We start from the raw sequence: 20,463 nt of genomic DNA, 5'->3' as shown, positions 1-20,463 counted from the left end.
CTTTGGCTCACAAGTTTTATTTGGCTTACACACATGGGCCATTTCCTGCCTCACTTCTTCTAAGATCAACCTCACAGATTGGCAGTCAGAAATGTTTCCTCTGTTTACTCTGAGGTGACTGTATCCTAATAGCCGTGAGTCCTGAGAACCTGTTCCTCAAGCAGTAGTCCCCAAAGTGAAGACAACCCAGGATTTGTACCTACCCACTTCTCTTATCCTTTAAAAGTGTATATATTATAATGGACATAATATATTGGTATAGTGGTAGATTTTTTATGGGTATAGGTACACACTTAAAAATTTGTGGAGATTACCGCTCTAGGGGGCTGCGGTTGGCCCATTCCATTCTTTTGAACTTTCCCACCACAAAGTGTCTGGGAGACTAAGGCATCAATGATAATGGGTTAATTTTGTTAAATTATTAAATTTGAGGGGATTTGTCAATGCTTTGGGTTTTCCTTCTTTACACGTTCTTCAACCAAATAGCTCTTTCTTTTTTAGTTACTAGTCCACTCTGGAATTTTCCAAAGATACAGTCCTCAAAAATTACCTCTAGCACTCCTTTGAATCAGTGTTAGGTAGGTAAAGGAGTGGGAAGAAGTGAAGGGTGAAGGGGGAAAGAGACGTAAGAGCCATGGCAACCAGTTGCAGTACTGGATCCGAGCTAGCTCATGCTTCAAACCAATTGTAGGAAGAAGCATTACAGGCCGAGAGGGGGAATTTGAACCGACTGGATCTTTGATAGTAAGGATTGATGGTTCATTCCTTCTGATAGGGTATTGGTGGCGTGGGCCTTTTTTTTCTTAAAGAGTCCTTATCCTTTAGAGAGACACAGGTAAATGTTTTCAAGTGGAATGATTATGTCTGAGATTTGACTCAAAATCATCAAGAAAACCTTCAAAACCAAATCCATTGCCACTGAGTCGATTCTGACTCATATTGACCTAACAAACTCAAGGAGATATAAGTGAAACAACCTTAGTCATTGTAGAAGACAGGTATTAGAAGCTCATTATAATATTCTCTCTACTTTTCTATGATCTGAAGTTTCCATTCTAGCAATTTTTAATAATAATTATAATAAAAAGACATGGAACAAATCAATGGAATGGATCTTGGATGTCTTGTAAAATAATCTCCACTTTGTTTCTCTTCCACCTGACACACAGCCAGTCACATGACCCAGTGCAAGGCAGTCATAGTTGGTCAAGCACAGGTGTGGCCTCCGGAGACTCCCGAGTTTTACATGTTAGACCGGGAAGTGAAGAGTTTGGGACGCTGTACTGCTGCAAAAGAGAACTTGCTGATTCTCAAAGAGAAAACAATGAGACCAAGGAACCAGGCTTGCAAGGCTCTTTGGACATCAAAGAATCAGTACAGAGCAACATTTTGATGAGTTCAGTGTAAATGAAGCAGGAACATGTGGCTTCAATTTCCCTTGAAATCCACAAGTTAGACAATTTGAAGGCACATGCCTGGTTGAACATGTGTGGAACTGAAATGCTTCGAAAGACACTGAGGGAATCATTGACCCCCAAAGGGCTCCAGCTTTGCTCCCTGGAACTAGAGCTTATTCTCTTAGGAACCTCATGTCTCCCTCCAACTCCATTTCTTCTGTACATTACCTTGTCTTTCTTTCCAGGGCCTCATCCAAACTTGACTACAAATTCTTAAAACAAAGGAAAATGAAGAAAGAAAAAAAAAACACCCAAGGATCAGTCCCTTTTTTTCCCCCCTTTCAATTGTGATGAAAAGAAACAAATTCTTTGAGATTCAATTTGGAAAACGCTAACTGGCAAATCCATGAATTTCACCCTGTTGGTTTAAACTTTGAAAGCGCTGGGAATAGTTATGGAGTGAAGAAGAAACAGATGTTGAAGTAAGCCCACTATATTCCTTTTAAACTTCTTGTGCCCCACCAATCCCTTTGTGTTTCTCTCCTTCTCACTACTTCCCACCCTCTTAGAGGCAGGAAAGCATCCAATAGTCTGGCGTCCCTGGGTGGAGCAAGCAGTCAACATGATGGCTGCTCACCAAAATGTCGGCGGCTTGAGTCCAACGAGAGGCATCTCAGAAGGAAGGGTTTGTGAAACCCCTCCCAAAACCCAGTCTCACAAAGCCCTAGGGAACATAGGCCTTCTCTCATACGCACTAGGCTACCACAAGTCAGGATTGAATCAATGGCAACTGGTTGGTCAGTTGGTTGGTAGACAGTCTTGTGTGGAGCTCCAGAAATTTCTGAAAAGATGCTTCCCAGGTTCACGTCTGCTTGTGTTGCTACACAGCCTTGATGTTGTTCTAAGTTGCCATAAGGGTGACCCTGACTTATGGCAGCCTGGTCTTAGACCAGCTTTACAATCATTGGTCTGCTCGAGTCTATCGTTTGGGCTACTGCGTCAAGCCGTCTCTTCAAGGCTTTCCCTCATTTCTCTTCACCCTCTGCCTCAACAAATCAACATGGCATCCTTCTCTAGGGATTGGTCTAACAATGGGATTACTCCTGAATGTAGGAAAATGAAAAATCCTTGCAACTGGTCTAATAAACCACATCAAGGTAATTGGAGAGGAAGTTGCAGCAGTCAACGATATTGCTCAACTTGCACCAACCACTACCATCCCTGGGAGCAGCACTTGGGAAATCGAATGACATATAGCATTGAGCAAATCTGCCCCAAAACACCTGGTGAAAGAGTCACCGATGGCTGATCCCCACCATACCATTTCAATCACCTCCTGTGCCTGCAGGTGTTGGATAAGGAAGTAGGAAGACACAAAGAAAGTTGATGCTTTTGAACTCTGGGGTTGGCAAAGAATTCTAACTACAGTGGGGACCGACAAAAGAACATCATTGGTCTCAGAAGAAATACAACTCGATTCTCCCTCAGAACCAAAGATGACGAGACTTTGACTCACTCACTCGGGAGAAGTCATTGAGAAAGACCAATCTAAGTTCAAGGGGTTCTGAGCTACCAGGATGAACACCTAATGCACATGACATAAAACGGAGACAGGTGACAATCTTCTCCCTTGTCAGTGCTGAGTCCCCAGCTGAAATTAAGGCTCTTCTTGGTCTGTGAACTCAAAGGCGAGCCCTGCACGAAGACCATGCATTTTATATTTATCAGAGATGTGTTTCTACAGGTTGGTTTGAGAAAGAGTCGTGGGGATCTGACTGATGGGGCCCACACTACTGCCGAGGAAGGACACACACAGGGCAGAGTCACAACTCCTGCTGCTCTTGGCAATTTCTCCAGGGGACCATATCCTTCGATAACCCTAAATGACTCAAGTTGTGAAATTGGAATCACTCATCTTAATTTCCCAACTACAAAACTCCGGTGGGAATAGCCTTCCCCACTCAGAACTACTATCTCTATGGGAGCCAGGGAATACAATATGTATTTTCTCTCCAGATTCTGGCATGAATACTGCTCCTAATGATTCCACTTACATACCAGAAATATTAATTGGAGTGTAAGCTAGAGAAAGAGAGCCAGTGTCCTCTGACTTCCTGAGAAGTCTTGCAGCCACGTAGTAGCACTAATGTTAGGGACTGGTCATGCTCCAGGGACCAGGCCCCACTGTATTACTGGTCACTGTGTCCCTTTGAAAGCCAGGACCGCAACTTATCTAGAACACTTTCACAGTGGCATGATCATGTCACCCCATCCACCAAAACAGAAGGCAAAAATGAAAAGTATTTCCACTTGGGTGAAAGGTAGGTAACATACAATAAGAAGGAATCAGTAAAAAACAAAAATGATGGAGGCAGGAGAAGACAGTGGGACAGTACAAGGGTTAAAGGTAATACCAGTCTCTCAGAATCCGGTGATAACTGTGATTTTTAAGTAGATGCATAGATAGATACATAAGTGGGGCAGGTGCAGAAGACAGAATGGGAGTATACTCCTGAATTTATATGTTTGACAGGATATTTGTACATGTGTATTTACTTATGCTGCAAATATTTCCATTGTAGTGGAGCATGCTAGGGACAAAGTTATGAAAATGTCTTAGTTATACCTATACACCTTGAGGGAATGAGTCACTGGTCCTGGGAGCCCAGGACCATCATCTCAGGGGACACCAAAGTCAGCTGGCATAAGCATGGTGCACAAAGACAATATTCTACATCATTCTTTGGTGAGTCTCCAATGGACTAATGAGCCACATGAATATCAGTCTCTATAACCCTGTGACCAGAAGAACTAGATGGTGCCCAACTACCCCTACCAACTGCTCAGAAAGGGACCACATTAGATAGTTCTGGATTGAGTGGTGAAAAAATATGTGGAACAAAAGTCAAAGTCCTAACAATGATAATGCTTATTCATTAGCTACATCCTGATAGATACCTCGGAGTCTATGTCCTTTAGCAATCCTTCAGGTCTGGATCGGAACTCACTCCTGTGGTTCAATTTTCACCAAACAACAGAAGGTTATAAGGAAATCAATAACATTAGGGAAGTATGCATCACTTAGACCAACCAACCACTGGAGAGCTAAAGGGTAGCCTTTACTCCACCAACAGAGTTCAGAAGAGTTGGGAAAGAAGGGGGAATGGACACGGGCAACACAGGAAGTAGAGTAAGTGATGTTACATCATGGGAATGGAACAAAATGTGTACATACTGTCGAGTGGAAAATGGATTTGCTTTGTAAATATTCACTCAATTCACAATAAAAAGTTGAAAGGAAAAGAAAACTATTTCTGAGGGTGATAACCCAATCTATTGACACCAAGTCAATTCTTACTCACAAAGACCCTCTATGTGGTTTCTGCAATTGTCTATCTTTACAGGAGCAGATGGCTGTATCTTTCTCTCATGGAGCAACTGGTGAGTTTGAACTCCCAACCTAACAGTTACCAGTCCAACACATACCCTACAGAGCCACCAGGGCTCTAGTTGGAATGAAATGTGAAAGTTGGAATGAAGTGCATCACCATAAACTCTCTAGGCTATTCCTGGGAAGTGCCTGGGAACTCTCTTAAGCAACGGAACAAAAGCCACAGGGTTCCTTGGGTGGTGGAAGTGGTTAAGGGACTCAGGTGAAAGGTTGGAGGATGGAGTCCACCCAAAGGTGCCTTGCAACAAAGGCCTGGTGTTCTGTTTTTGCAAAAGCAGCCTGTAAAAACTACATGGAGTAAAGGCTCTCACGATGGGCTCACCCTAGACTACCTGGGTGGACCCTAAAGCCACAGACAAGTGCCCTGACGCAAAGACAGGACAAGAGGAGAGGACCCAGAGGAGACGGCTGTGTGCAGAGTCATGCAGCCGCAAGTCAGCGAACACGGGGGCACACCAGAATCTGGAAGACACAAGGAAGCCTCCTCTAGACCCTTAAGAGGGAATGTGCCCCTGTCAACGCCTTGATGGCAGACTTCTGGCCCCTACAACTGCATGAGGATACAGTATTTCCATGGTTTAAGCCTCCAGATTACAGTACTGTGTTTCAGCAGCCCTGCTATTGTTAGATGCCATCCGATGGGTTCTGACTGACTCGCAGGGGCCCCACGTACAGCAGAACAAAGCACCATCTGACCCCATGTCTTCCTCACAAATGCTGCCGTGTTCGGACACATCATGGCAGCTGCTATGTCAACCCAGGTCTAGGAAAGTAAAATAGCAACTCAATAAGGGAGCAGCTGCGCGAGGGAGGCCGTGGCATTGGATTTCAGATGTGCCAACTCCAGTGCCCATCGAGACCAAAGAAGGAGCCTTTCTTTATTTCCATTAGCTCCACCGTCACATTTTTTCTTTTTCTAGAAAAGCTTCCAAGAGATAGTTCCCTCGAGCTGCTCACTCTTCAAATTCCAGTCTGATGTTTTCCCTCTGCACTTTCTTATCTAACCAAGGTTGGATAATCTTGAAATGTAGTCATCAAAACAGGTGATCTAACTCCAAGCAATTAGTCCATGCCTCCTTGCCTCTCCTCTCTTTATTAAGCACGTATTGAGCATCTATGTATTTCTAGCCAATGCACCTCAGGCACAGGTACGACCTACTTGCCAGTGGGGAGGTCGCATGTTGCTATGATGCTGAGCAGGATTCAGCAGATCCTCCAGACTGAAAGACTAGGAAGAAAGGCCTGAAGTTCTATTTCTGGAAATCAGTCAATGAAAACTCTAAAGACCACAAGGGTGTCATTTGTGGGGATTACGAGGATGGCATAGGATGGAATATAATTTTGTTCTCTGGTGTATGGGTCACCGTGATTTTAGAGTCCATTCCAAGGTAGCAAACGAACATAACAACTGCGCTTTAAGTCCTAGGCAAATTGGTTAGTCTAGCTCAGGAGTCGGCAAACCGTGGTTCCCAAGCGTTTATGCCAGGCATGTGTGGCTCTGAAGTAAACTTGAAAAATTTTAAGAGTAGTATTCAGATAATGGTGGCTTCATTTGTTTGTAAAAATATATTTATGGCTCTCGAATACTTTAAATATTGTTGTGTGAGGGATAGGATTGGTTTCTCCATCTCAAAATTTTGCCAGTCCCTGGTCTAGCTAATTACAAAGGAGACATTGGTTATCAGCGACCACTCCTTTGGGTAAGTCAAAATGTATTGTTACTGCTACACGCACAGTTTTTATTCCACACAAAATGCACCTTAGCCTGTCTCTGTGATCGGTGGCTGCCTGCATACAGGCTGTCTCAGTCAGACACTGGGCCTAGACTCCTTAGCATGCCTTCCAGAAGAGAGGCCCAATCAAACATTGGTTCCTGGGAGGCTCTGCTTGGGCACTTCAGCTCGCTGTAGAGAGGTCAGCTGAGAAGGTTAGGTCAACTGTTTGGGGGGATTCCAAAAGGGTAAACTTATTAAATTTTCTTGAAGGAAAAAGGAGGATCACAGGGGCTTCTTAGGAAGAACTTTTCAGAAGACAGAAAAGCGTACTGGTGAGAAAAAGGCCAGCCACTGTGTGGAGGAGCTGTCCACACCACCCGCTCGCTCATCCAGGGCTGCAAGGCCTTCCTAGAAGAATTTTGTTGGGAAACCTTCCTTGACCCTCCTACAGCCCTGAGATTGCCCCTTCCGTTTCCCTTTTGTTTCCAAATCTCAACTTTCCAAAGGAATGGGATTTGAGGGTCCTGGGGGATGCCGGCACTGCCATTTTACGTCCTGTAAGTTAAAGAGCACAGGATTCTTCAGGGGAGGGCTCAAGATGAAACAGCACCTTCAGAAGGGTCTAGACCTCTTTAGACACTACGACTTCACAATTTGAAAATTTTGCTCCGTGAAGGTTTTGGAGGTGGTAGGAATACTATCCAACTCAGCCTCTGATGACCAACCCACCCTTCCTAATCGCAGCCACAGGAACTCTGCTGAGATGCTCTGTCATCATTTCGCCCCGGGCTCTAATTTACCCAGAAGGCAACCTTGGCTATTTTGGCATCTCTGGTTAGTAAAGAGAAGACATTTTATAAATGCCCCAAACACACGCGCACCTGCAGCGACACTTTCGATGTGCTTGCGTGAAGCTGTTCCCGTTCCCCTGGCAACCTTCTTTCAAACGCTTCCCAAGGCAACGAGCCAGAAAAGCATCATGGTACAGGTTGGGGGCATGACTCATTTCCTTTTGTAAAATGCACACAGGTCAGGTCGGGAAAAGTCCTGATATTTTACAAATATTTAGTGACATGCCATGAGGACTCTTAATCACTTTGGCGAAATAACAAAATGTACGAAGCCCGTGCGATCATCACATGTGAGTGGTGAAATCTAGGTGATGGGAATATGAGAGCGCTCTATTTTCCAATCGGTTTCAAAAATACCAAACAGATGAAGAGGAAGATTTTCTGGCCTGGTTCTGGATACTCTAAGTGTCCAGACGGACTGGCTCAGTAACGGGACGCCGTCTGCCTGCAATTAGAGATGATGCTTTCTTCTAGAAGCTCTGCTCTCTGGTTCTATATGAGGCACAGAGGACGCCCTGACCGAGCAGCAGCAGAAAACCCTCTCCCCGTGTTTAGAACAACAAACAACACAAAGGCAGTGTTGGCATCGAAGCCGGAACGATGCACTCTTCTGACGATGGCTTTCATCCCTCACAGTGAAACATGCTGCTCTCCCGGCTGGCAGGGTGTTTCATTCAAGCCGGGATCGTCTGTGCCTGGCACTGACCCCTCCAGACAGACACACCAGCCGGGAGACTGACGCAGGGCCCACCCCCAGAGCTCCGACACACACACACACAGGCAGGCACAGTTCAGAGAGAGGACTCACAGTTCTGAGTACAGGAAGTGCAGGTTGCCCACATTGTCAATGTAATTAGCAGGGCTGAGCCAAGGTAAGACCAGTAACAAAAGCGCCTTCATTTTCCGTGCAGGGGTGTCGCTTCCTTCTGGTCCTCCTTTCTGTCAGCTGGGGGGCCCCGGGCAGCCCAGCCCCTTTACACAAACCTTGCCATATCCCCGTAACCAGGAGATGATAACGAGTCTGACAGAAAGCTCTTAGATGAAGCCACGCCTCTGCATCATGGCCCTGGGAGAGGCTTGCCCCCTCTGCCTCTCAGATGGGTAGATGGGAGAACGGAGACCCAGCATGGTTGGCGAGAGGCTGAGGCTGGGAGCGAGCAGGCTGGTGCCTGGGGAAGGGACCTGCCTCCTCCTGCTGTGTGCAGACTGGTTCTTGGGAAGCAGCTGGTACATTTACATCACTGGCCGGGAACAGATGGGCTGGGAGCTCGGCTGAGCTGGAAGAGGGCACGAGCGTGGCACATTCAGAGCCCACGGTGTGAATAAGCAAGTCGCCAAACGCTGCCCTGCAGAGGCATTCATTATCCTCTTTGAAACAGTTCTTGGAGAGGTGGGCTCAAAGTGAGCCTTCAGAGAGTGGCCAACGGAGGCCTTAATGGAAACACAAGCCCCCTCCACCTCTCAGCAGTGCTGCATGCATGCTGAGACTATGCCCTTGAGACCTCTCTCCCCCCATGTTACGCCCTCTACTGACACGTGTCACGGGAGGGGCAGTTTTCTTGTTAACTAAAAATTTACAAGGGAGTTTCCCCTACCTGAGGAAACCCTTTGGGGCTCAGCTGTGCTCCGACAAAGGAGAGGTGCTGTGTGAAAATCCAACTCCCCATCTGCTTCCTGGGAAGCAGGGGTCTGGCATGCCCCCCTGAGCCATCATCTTCTTTACCCTGTTCTGACACCAACTCTTCCCCCCCCAGCACTTTGCTGGGTTTGACCATCCATGGCAATGACCGTACAGAACTTGCCAACGATACTCACAATTATGGGAATTTAGAGGCAAGCTAGCTGTTTAGAAAATGGTAAGGATACAGTTGTTTGGTTGGCAGCCCCCCTTCTCAGTCATGTTCTCCCTGGTCCTTGGCCTCTGCCACACTCCAGGAAGCCTGCTCCCTACTCTGCCTCACGGTCTTGGTGCTGCTCCTCTGGGCTGCTGCCTCTACCACTTCGACCAGGGATCTTGTGCACACTGCTGGTGGCTCTTCATTCCGAAGTTCATGAGATTCCTCTTTCTGCTCCTGAGATGGCTCACTTTTACACCCAGTAAAATGCCAAAACTGACCAATCCCGAGCCAGTGTTTCACACATCCTATTTGCATGGTCACACTCACTCGTTTGGTGGGAGTTACAGAGATTGTGGCTAGAAGAAGCACACCCAGTAATTTCACTTCTCCCAACTAAGAGTTGGAGCTGCCTCTGCAGCAGCTAACAAGGTCATTGTTAGAATTGGCTGGGCCATTCTCTCTGAGAGTAGCAAAGAGCCTAAGTAGACCAGTTCATTCCAAACAGTGCACAGATTCCTGTTCTGTGGGAAAGGAGCCACTCCGTCCTCCTCCTCCCGAGTAATGGAATTCAGCTCTGACACTAGCTACATGACACCGAGCATTTCAGTTAAGTTCCCCAGCTCCAGTTCCCTGCTTATCTTTGAAATGGACCTACTAATGGTGACTGCATTAAAATCTCTTCCTGCTTGAAAACCTGTGATTCTAGATGGTACATCTTGCGCTACCATTAGGATTTCCTGGTTGTTAGGTGACATCTAGTCTGCTCTAACTTATTGTAACTCCATGGACAACAGGATGAAACACCCTCTGGCGCACCATCCAGCCATTCACACAATCCCTGAGATCACTGTTGCAGCCATGGTGTCAAGCCCTCTCTCACTGAGGGCCCTCTACTTAACCAAGCACGCTGTTCTCTCCAGGGACTGGTCTCCTGCTAGTCTGTCCCAAGTGCATGACAGAGCCTCACTGTCCTCACTTCTAAAGAGCATTCTGGCTGCATTTCCTCCAAGACAGACTTGTTTGTTCTTCTGGAAGTCTATGGTATTTTTGATATTCTTTGCCAACAACATGATTCTAAGGCCTCAACTCTTTTTTCTGTCTTTCTTATTTGCCCCCAGAATGGCTCAAGAACAGTGAAGTCTATTTTGACAACTCAGGGCCTAATCTTAGTAGAACTGGCTGCTATGCGGACAACTAAGCCATTGTAACAAACCAGGCTTCGTAGGAACAAGACTCCAGACAAGTCTATAGAGTGAGACCAACCCCAGCAAACCACTACACATATGAAGGAATTTGACATCAATGCTTTATAGTGACTCGAGGCAAGACTTGAACACATTTGAATTCAGTAGCCCCTTAGAGCGTGTGGACTTAACTTCTGGGGTTTAGATCTGAGACAAGCAGCCCTGATGCTATATGATACATAAGATGTTATCATTTTGTTGAAGCCCAGACTTGCATTCCAACTCTTCAAGGCCGGTATTCAGCAACAGTGAGTCAGAGCTGGTGAAGAGCAGCGACCAGGAAGTTGGGTTTTGTATTTATCTGCTGGAGTCAGACCCGAGCTTGAACCCGGCTCTGTCACTTACTAGCTGTGTGACAATGAGCTTGTTGCTTCACCTCTCGGAACGTCCATTTCCTCCTCTGTAGAAGATGGACAATAATAATTGTGTCTAACTTAGAGCATTTTTATGAGGGTGGAATGAGATTATGCATATAAAATACAAAGGACTCAGTGGGTGGTGGTGGTGGTGGTGGTGGTGGTACTTGCAATGGGTTGTCTCCAGTTCAAGGCGCCCCTACACTTAAGAGAACCACTGCTACCTAGCCAGGTATCACATTCACAACCCCTGGCTTTGTTGCAGCCATTTGTATGCTGCTGCGTCCCAATCTGTTCGTTGTTAAAGTGCTTACAGTCTGTTCTGACTCAGAGAGAACTGAACAGAACACTCTTGGGTCCTGCACCATCCTCACAATTTTTTTTTTTTTTTTGCGATGTTGAGCCCAACCCAGGTGTTCGTTTTCCAGCACTACCTCAGACAAGACTCTTGTGATCACTAAGGTTTTCATTGGCTCATTTTCAGAAGAAATCGCCAGGTCTTTCTTCCTATTCAGAGTTTACATGCTCTGGTAAAACCCGTCCCTCATGGGTGACCCTGCTGGCAATTGAAATACCAGTGGCAAAGCTGCCAGCAGCACAGCAACACACAAGCCAGCAGCACGGTCTGACAAACCGATAGAGGGTGGGTTTAAATATGTGTCAGCCATTGCCATTTGCAAATCCACTGCCCACGAGGCTGACTGATGGCACCCCTCTAGGACAGTGTGAGCTGCTCCCATAGCGTCTGTGAGACCGTAGCCTTTATGGGAGCCGACTGCCACATCTTTCTCCTATGGAGCCTCTGGTGGGTTCAAACTGCTGACCTTCCTGTTTGTAGCCAAGCAGTCAAACACTGTGCCGCCTGCCGGGGCTCCTTGCTGTTGCTAGGAATAGCAGGCAACAAGACTAGCTGGCCGCTCACCAACGTTGCAAGAATCAGGGTAGGGGGCTGGACATTTGTATCGATAAATAATACAGACCCAAGAAGAAAAGAAATAGTTAAAGCAAGGTTTGTGGGGCTAGGTGAGCAGGAAAAGGTTTCTTTTATGAATGGCATGGAGCAAACCTGAGCAAGACTCAGTGATTCGCTCAGAAGCCTGGTCTCTTATGTTCCCTGAGCAGCATCCCTACGACTGTCAGGGCTGCGACTGTCAAGCCAGTTGCTGTTAATTCCAATGCATACCAACCCCCGGCTTGTCAGAGTAGACCTGTGCTTTATAGAGTTTTCAAGAGTTCGTTTTGGGGGAAGAGGATGAATCCACCTTCCTTTCAAAGCACTGGTGGGTGGACTCGAAGCATCAACCTTTGGGCTAGCAGCTGAGTGAGCTCACCACTTGTACCACCCAGAGATGCCAATTAAGACAGTGACAATTGCGTTCACGGCTAGAAGGTTTATATAAAGGATGTGTGTAGAAGGATGACTTTTGGTCAGATGTTTCACTAGGTTTAGGCAGAAATCATCACCAAGGCTTGTAACCTACCTGCCTTTTCATAGGCTCCTTCTCTCTGTGCGCTGTAGACAGCCGAGCTGGCCTAATTGAACTCAGCACCTGACAGAAGTCAGCTGCCTGATGGAAGTGAAGGTCAACAGCGGTCCCAGGGTAAGTCTCTGAAGCGAAACTCCCAGGGCCTTGGGGCCAAAGTTAATTAAGGAAATAACCCCGTGGAGATTTCAGCCAGGTGTGTCTTAGGCCCATTATATCACATTTTCATTCAGGGGCAGTTTTCAAAACATTGAACAATGATCTCTTTATTCATTCCAATAAACATTTCAGGAGGGTCAGTTTTATTAGCTCCCCACTATTATAAAATGAGAGTGAAATGGAAGGGCAACGAGGCATGCTCTTTTCTACCACTTCTTCAGAGGCAGGAATCGTGGCTTGGGTAGCTTGCTCTCCATGCAGGGTTAGGCCTACTGTGGGCCCCTGAGAAAGAGGAGCATTATGAGCAGGTGGTAGTGTTCCACAGTGAAGACACGGCCTTGGGGTCAATTGCGAGCTTTGCCTTCCCACTGCCTCTCAGTGACTGGGCAGATGCTCTGGGTCAGAATGATAGTTCAGGTCTCGCTGTCTGCTTAGTTTGTATTCTTTAAAAAGCCGTGAGTCTGCAACCTTAATTCTTAACATATGGATATAAGTACATGGTTCTATTTATTCCCCTCTTGTTACATATACATATGTTTACATATGCACATGCCTGTATTTAGACCTCTAAGACTTAAGGTTGCAGATGGACATTGGGTCTCCACTCAAGAACTCCCTCAACACAAGAACACTTTGTTCTAATAATCCAGCATTCTGGATCACTTCCCAAAAGGATCACTGAAGACAAAGTGGGTGCATAAACAAATGTGGTGAAGAAAGCTGATGGTGCCCGCCTATCAAAACTACAGTGTCTGGGGTCTTAAAGGTTTGAAGATAAACAAGGCCATCTAGCTGAGAAGCAACAAAAACCATATGGAAGAAACATACCAGCTTGTGTGATCATGAGGTGTCGATGGGATTAGGTATCAGGCATCAAAGACCCAGAACAAAATCATACCCAATGTGAAGGGGTGGTGGCGGCGTGGAATGGAGACCCAAAGCCTATCTGTAGACAATTGGACATCACCTCACAGAAGGGTCACAACAAAGAGATGAGCCAGTCAGGGTGCAGTATAGTACCGATGAAACACATAACTTTCCTCTAGTTCTTTAATGCTTCCTTCCTCCCTCCCCACTATCATGACCTCCATTCTATCTTACAAATCAGATTAGACCAGAACATGCATACTGCTACAGATAAGAGCCCAAAACACAGGGAATCCAGGGCCAACAGTGAGAATAGATATATCAGGAGGATAAAGGGAAGGTGGGGGAAGAAAGGGGGAATCAATCACAAAGATCAATATATAACCCCCCAGGGGGACAAACAATAGCAAAGTGGGTGAAGGGCGACAGAAGACAATGTAAGATATGAAAATAATCATCTATAACTTATCAAGGGTTCATGAGGGAGGGTAGATGGGGAGGGAGGGGAGAAATGAGGAAATGATATCAAGGGCTCAAGTAGAAAGAAAATGCTTTGAAAATGATGATGGCAGCATATGTACAAATGTGCTTGACACAATGGATGAATGTATAGATTGTGATAATAGATGTAAGAGCACCCCCATAAAAGTATTTAATAATTTTTAAAAAGCCATGAGTCAAAGGTATATTGAAAAGCAACAACAAAATGCATCACAGTTTTAAATACAGAAATCAAGATGTAAAATGCATAAACAAAAGCTCTCTTCCAGCACATGAGAAAGACAATGGTCCCACAAGCAACCTCACAACCCCTTTGTTTTCCTTGTTCAAGAGACTCCAGAGGCCTTAACCCCTTAATCTCCCAAATATCTCCTCTGAGGGAAGGAAGTAGCAGTCTACTGGCTCAGTCACAGGTCCAAGGCCCAAGAGGGCTCTCAGGCAGGTTCTGTCTTAGTTCCAACTTCTTAACCCCTGCCTGTGAAAGTGCCAGGGAGTGGGAGTATATATTAAGCACCTGATGACTAATATGTACAATCTACTTTTGGAGATGCTGGTTTTAACCTACTTAGGAAGCAGAGGTGTGGAGAGCTTCAGGAGCAGGTGTGGAGGCCCAGCGCCTCCCTAGGTGGGAGCTTTCCTCTGCACAGAGACCGGCTGATTGGCGCCTGTGAAGGACTCCGACAGACCTCAGCTCAGAGAAGTGATGTAATTTCCATCAGTCCTGGGTTCTTTCCTCCACACTGTTGTTTTCTGAAAGCGCATATCATTATCAGGACGAGTGCTAATGAAGCCTGCATCCTGGGCTTCCTTGAGGTGTGTGGGTCACACACGCTGTGTGGGCGGGTGAATGAAATTCAGCTCCAGCAGCTGAGCATGGATGAGGTCGCTCTCCTGGACTCCCCGTTGATGGCCATGGGCCTCTTCCCAGCCCTGCCCTTTCCCCACTTGGATGCCAGTGTTGTCCTCAGAACTGAGTGCCCTTCAACTCTATGGCTATTGATATTCTTGGCTCCAAATACGTATTTGCAGTGAGGGGATGAACCTCAGCTGCTTCACGTTCACTTTCTCTCCAGAAAGTACCTCCATTCCTTCCCCTCCCTCTTTCTCCTCCCCAAGCAAAACGGTGATGGGCAAAACAATAACACCCCTCACCTCCTCCCCCGCCCCCCAAAAATGTCCACACCTAACTCCTGGGACCTGCGAATGTGTTACATGGCAAAGGGGACTGCGCCCACCCTACAGGGCAGGGCAGAACTGCCTGACTGTAACTCTCTACAGGACTACTCAACGTGTAGCCCGCTACACCACCTACGGAGGAGGCAGAGCAATTCGGAAATGCTATGTGGCTGGCTTCGAAGATGGAGGCAGGGAAGGCTGCAGGAAGGAGTGCAGGTAGTTTCCACAGGCAACGGAATACTTTTTCTCCTAGTGCCTTCGGAAGAAATGCAGTCCTGATCTGAGTCCCAGAAGACCCATTCAGACTTCTGAGTACCCTAACTGCCAGATAATACAACTGTGTTGTTCATCTGGTGGCAAGAAGGACGATGATGTTGGAAAGACATGGACTCAATCAGTCCAATAGACAGGTGAACCCCGCAAACGTCAGCTACCAGGACCTGGAGACCAGAAGAACTAGATGGTACCCAGCTACCCCTACTAACCGCTCCAAAAAGGATCGCATCCGCAGGTCCCGGATAGAGTAGGAGTCAAATATGGAACTAAACCCCAAATCATAAGAGAGACCAGGCTTATGGGTTGAAGAGAGACTAGTTGGAACCCCCACGACTAGGGCCCTTAGTCATCCCTTGGGTCTGGAACTGAACTCAATCAACCAAAGGTGACCAAAAGGCCATCATTTGCCCCTGGGCAGGGGACACAGGGTTAGGGGAGAAGGGAGGACAGAAAGAGGAAACCCAAGAAGGCAGAGGGGCAATTGGTGATACAATGAGGGATTGCACTGGATGGGCTGAAGCAAAACACGTACGAACTACCAAGTGCAAAACCGAGGGGCTGCTCTTTCACCCAGCTCACAATGAAAAGTTATTTAAAGACAGCAGCATTGCATTGCTGTAAACCACTGAATTTGTGACAGCTTGTTATAGAGAGCTGTAGGACGTGACGACGGCCCCGAACATAGATGTGTCCTGTGTTCCTTCCTGGAGACTATGTCCACTTCGGTGCGGACATGACGCAATTACGGAGGAGAGCTGTGGCACAGCACAGGTGTTCCTTGCGAAGGACCCGACAGCGGAGGGGACCACCCGAGACGCCCAGGAAAGTGATGTGTGCGGAGGGAGCTCTTCCAGGGTCTGGTTTCCTCCTGTTCCCCAACTGGGTGTGGCCTGATCTTGGCACTAACCCTGCACCAGCACCTGCCAGCACCTCCCGACCTTTGACTCCTGGCTTGCTTCCCTTTGGACAAAGCCCATCAAACTGGGCGAACCTTGCCACCAGGGTGGCACAGAGATTCCCCCAGCCTCCTCCCCGGGAGGTAGAGTAAGGAATCTTAGCTTATCAGCTGCTGGCCCCATGGCCCCAGCCCATGGTGACATCGGGCACAACAGCACGAAAAGCTGCCTGGTCTGGTGCCGTTGCTCCGATCGGCTGTGGATAGATCTATCGAGTTCTCCCTGGCTCACTCTCGGAAGCAGATCACCAGGCCTTCCTTCCTAGCCTGCCTTTGCCTCTGGAAGTTCTGCTGACACTTGCTGAGAACCACAACAACACGTGAGCCTCCATGGACCACAGTGGTTTCCGCCATGAGGCCCCCTGGCTGGGAATTGAACCCGCCTCTCCCCAAGGGAAGGTGAACCACCTTGCGCCCCTTCATCCTACTTTAAGCCCCCATCATAGTATGTACAGTCAGCTGCAACTAATAAAGCCAAGTGAGATACATTTGGTTCTGCATCTTGGGGAGGGGGAAAAAGGGTTCAATAGAATTAGTCTGGAAAACTTGTCTGAGCATTACAACTCGGGTCATGGCTTTGGATGACAAGCTCCAAGTTACAGAATCCCTGCAGGTCCCCAAAGCCAAAGACTCAGATTCAGGACCTAAGGTAGGTGACCTTTAGCAACCACCACCACCACAAAAACCCGTACCTGCCTCCCGTCTTTGTCAGGACAGGAACCAGGATAAATATCAGCGTCCATATTTCCTCTTACAAAATAATTGTAAAAATGCCAGCCACCGGCATTATCATCCACCCTTCAGGAAGCACTGTAAATGTCTTAAGAGTGTGCATCATATGGAACCAAATACGGTGTCCCTCCTGAGTCCACCATACCGAGAATTCCTAGGAACAGCACAATGCAAGTGGGCAAAATAAGGCGCAGTCCTGTGGAGCAGGTGATGTGGACCATCAGAAGAGACCATGCCGCCATAGCTCTGCCAGCCTGCTGGACAGTTAGCCGAACGAGCCATTTGGGGGACAAACACCTTCTCCTCCTAAAACTTCCTGGAAAGCACCTCATACCCTCAGCCCCTGGTGGTGCAGTTGTCAGTTACTGTCCAGTGGGGACCTCCATGCTGGTTCTGACTCATATCACCAATTTTTTGTACAATAGGATGAAATGTTGCCGATGTCTGTGCCATCCTCGCCGTGGTGGATATATGTAAGCCCATTACTTTGCCTGTTGTGCCAACCCATCTCACTTCACCATGTAGCGTTCCCTCATGTTGGCCGAGTCTCGACTTTTCCAAGCATGGTGGCCTTATTGAACCCCCTTAACTCCCGTAGAGAGTTGATTCTAATAATTATAGGTCAATAAGCAGATTTTTTCCCCTAAGTGAAACAAATAAGCAATGTTCACCTTTATGGGAATCATGAGCCTCGGAGAAAGCTGTTCATCTGGGTTTTCCCACACTGTTTCCCACATTTCAAAACCCACATAATTCAATGAGTGTGAGTGCATTTGGAATGGAATCCAGACTTTCTGGAGTCCCTGTGGCTGGATGTCCCCCGCTCCCCCTCAAAAATGACGTCCTGATTGATGTAATTGATATCATAAAACTATTCTCAAAAAATGTTGCATTGGGAAAATTTTGTGTTAATATGTATGTTCACACACACACACACATAGAAATGCTGCAGCCACTTATGTATAACCACACATCTCTGGATTTAGTTCCTTCTTTGGAGGCTCAGGGTTATGTTTCATAAGACACCCAAGTCAATTCGTCTAATCATGTGTTTCAGGCCTCTAGTTTATTTCCTAGTGCATCTCAGAGTGCCTGGGATCTTAAAAGCTTGCAAGTGGACATCTAAAGTACAATAATTGTTCTCCAATTATCTAGAGCAACAAAGGAAGAAGGAAAACGATGACTTGGAGGAGGAAATAGAATGCATGTCTAATTGACTCCAAGAGCTGCTGCTTCCTTTGTCACGAGACTAGAAAAACCAGCTCTTGGAAATCCTTACTGTTGTTTTGATCAAGATTCTGTAAAGAATCCTGATCAAAAGTGGAGGATAAAGATTGGAATTTCAAATTCTCAATGGAATCCAGACTTTCTGGAGCTACCAAGGCTGGACGTAACACCCCCCCTTTCAAAAAAAATCCTGCACCTCTAAAATAATCTTTAAACCTTAAATCAGAATTATCCTCTAAAGTCTTTTTGAAACCAAACAAGCGTAACTTAATCAGTAAAGAGTATCTGCCTTGAACAATGAGCTCATTTAAACAATGAACTTTAGGGGATCCAAAATGACACAGCATCTCAAAAGGTCCTTAGGTGAGAAGTTTAGGAGACAGACGGTAAGTTTATGTTGGAGGGATACTTTAGAACCGACAAGTGAGATAAGCTCTGCTACGTACCGTATATACTCGAGTATAAGCTGACCCGAATATCAGCTGAGGCACCTAATTTTACCACCAAACCTGCATTAAAAAATGTGCTGAAAACTCAGCTTTTACACAGGTATATATGGTATTTTCCACCAAGTGAAGTAAAACAAATAAGTCAGTAAGCTCACACAAGCACACACACACACACACACACACACAGACACACACTTATAACACCATCTGTCCTCATCTGCTGCTTCTTCACACGGAATCAGCCCCACTAAGACCTAAAATGTTTCTTAGTTGGCATTGATTTCCTTCACTGGTGACAAGGTAAAAGAATAACAGATATCTCATGGTGCACCTGGGGCATCTGAAGCCCGACACACCTTTGGGAGCCCAGTGGTGCTCTGGGCTGCCTCCTGGAGGGGGTTCCGCAGGGGAGCCGGGAAGCGGGGCTTACCTTGTTTGGAAGTGATGCTCCAGGTCACAGCGGGGCAACACCTCCGAGCAGTGCTCTGCGAAAGGGCAGGTCACCAACAGCTTGTTGAGGAGTTTGTGGACCAGGATGCTGGACTTCTTGCAGTGCTGCAGAACCAAAGGCTTGCGATCCACGGGGCAGAAGTCCTTCTCCACCAGGAAGTTGGTGAGGCAGAAAGTACAGTAGGTATGTCCGCAGGGAGTGTCCAGGGGGTCTAGCAGCGCTTGCAGGCAGATGTGGCAGATGAGGTCATCGTCGACATCTTGGGTGTAGGTGTAGAAGTGGTTTTCTTCAGGGGAGTGGTATTGACCACACACCACACACAGGGGTTCCGAGCTGGAGTCAGGGTCATCGGCAGGGTCTGACTGGTTCATGGTTGACTTGGAGACAACTCAGTAATGTGGTATTTCTTGGGGCACAAATCAATGTCTCCTAGGAGCCAGCTGGGACCTTAGAGAGAAGAGTGGCATGGATCATTCCCGAGCTCACAACAAACTGAAGGCCTGGGCTGACGGTGGGCATGGGGCAGGGCTGCCTAGTGATCAGAGGACTGACCTGGGATTCAGAACGTGGGGTTAGTCGTTTGTGCCTGCTCTGGAGAGAGTCATGGGAACGGGCTAATGGCCTCCTCCTGGTGCCTCAGTTTTACCATCTGTTCCAGTGGGAGTAATGTACCTTTAACACCTTCAGGCTGGTCATCATCCCTTGGGGACTAACTTTGAGATGACTACCGTGACTCAAGAGAGGTGCATTCCAAGAAATGTCAGGTCTCTTGGATGACGCCAAATAGACAAGTGATTTATGAAACTCTGTCAAGTCAGGGCAAGAAGAAAAACATTTACCCCTCCGATGGCTTTCTCGTGTCTTTCTTCCTCACCTGTCTCCAAAATTCAGAAAACGAGGATATTATGGACCTTTGTAAAAAAAAAAAAATCACCCGAGATATGCCAGCTGGAATACTTTGCATTTAGGATGGGGGCAGCCTGGCTTCCTGCCGTCGGCAGTTCGGTCGGTTGTTTTAGTGGCTAACGAGGCTCAGGAGCTATACTGCCGGGGTTCAAATTCCTTCACCAGCGACCTAGGCCCTGCTCCTTCCTCCGTGGGATAGTAACCACCAGCCGCAGAGGATACACTACCTAAGGCTCTGAGTGTAGTAAGGGCTCAATTAAGATTAGTTACTATTCTCACGCCGATTTGTCCCTAAATTAATTTTGCCTCAAGACTAGCTAGCCCTACTGGTCAAGGAATGGAAACCTTGAGTTCCTGGAAAGAGGCTTTAAAAGAAAATTTAAATCATTTTATTGGAGCTCTTACAGATATTATAACAATCCAAAGTC

The 20,463-nt window shown here is 47.0% G+C and overlaps 1 protein-coding gene across 1 annotated transcript in view; it reads right to left on the bottom strand.

Moving 5' to 3' along the window:
• LNX1 (ligand of numb-protein X 1) overlaps positions 1–19,500 on the bottom strand; it is a 113,897-nt gene extending 94,397 nt beyond the window's left edge. The window contains exon 1 of the mRNA XM_075543582.1: positions 19,109–19,500. Within this exon, the coding sequence (XP_075399697.1) occupies positions 19,109–19,500 (392 nt within the window). The remainder of the gene's footprint in view (positions 1–19,108) is intronic.
• Positions 19,501–20,463: the final 963 nt, after the last annotated feature.

The sequence above is a fragment of the Tenrec ecaudatus genome, chromosome 3 (assembly GCF_050624435.1).
Source record: "Tenrec ecaudatus isolate mTenEca1 chromosome 3, mTenEca1.hap1, whole genome shotgun sequence".
NCBI lineage: Eukaryota > Metazoa > Chordata > Mammalia > Afrosoricida > Tenrecidae > Tenrec > Tenrec ecaudatus.
This window is presented reverse-complemented; position numbering and strand designations above follow the sequence as displayed.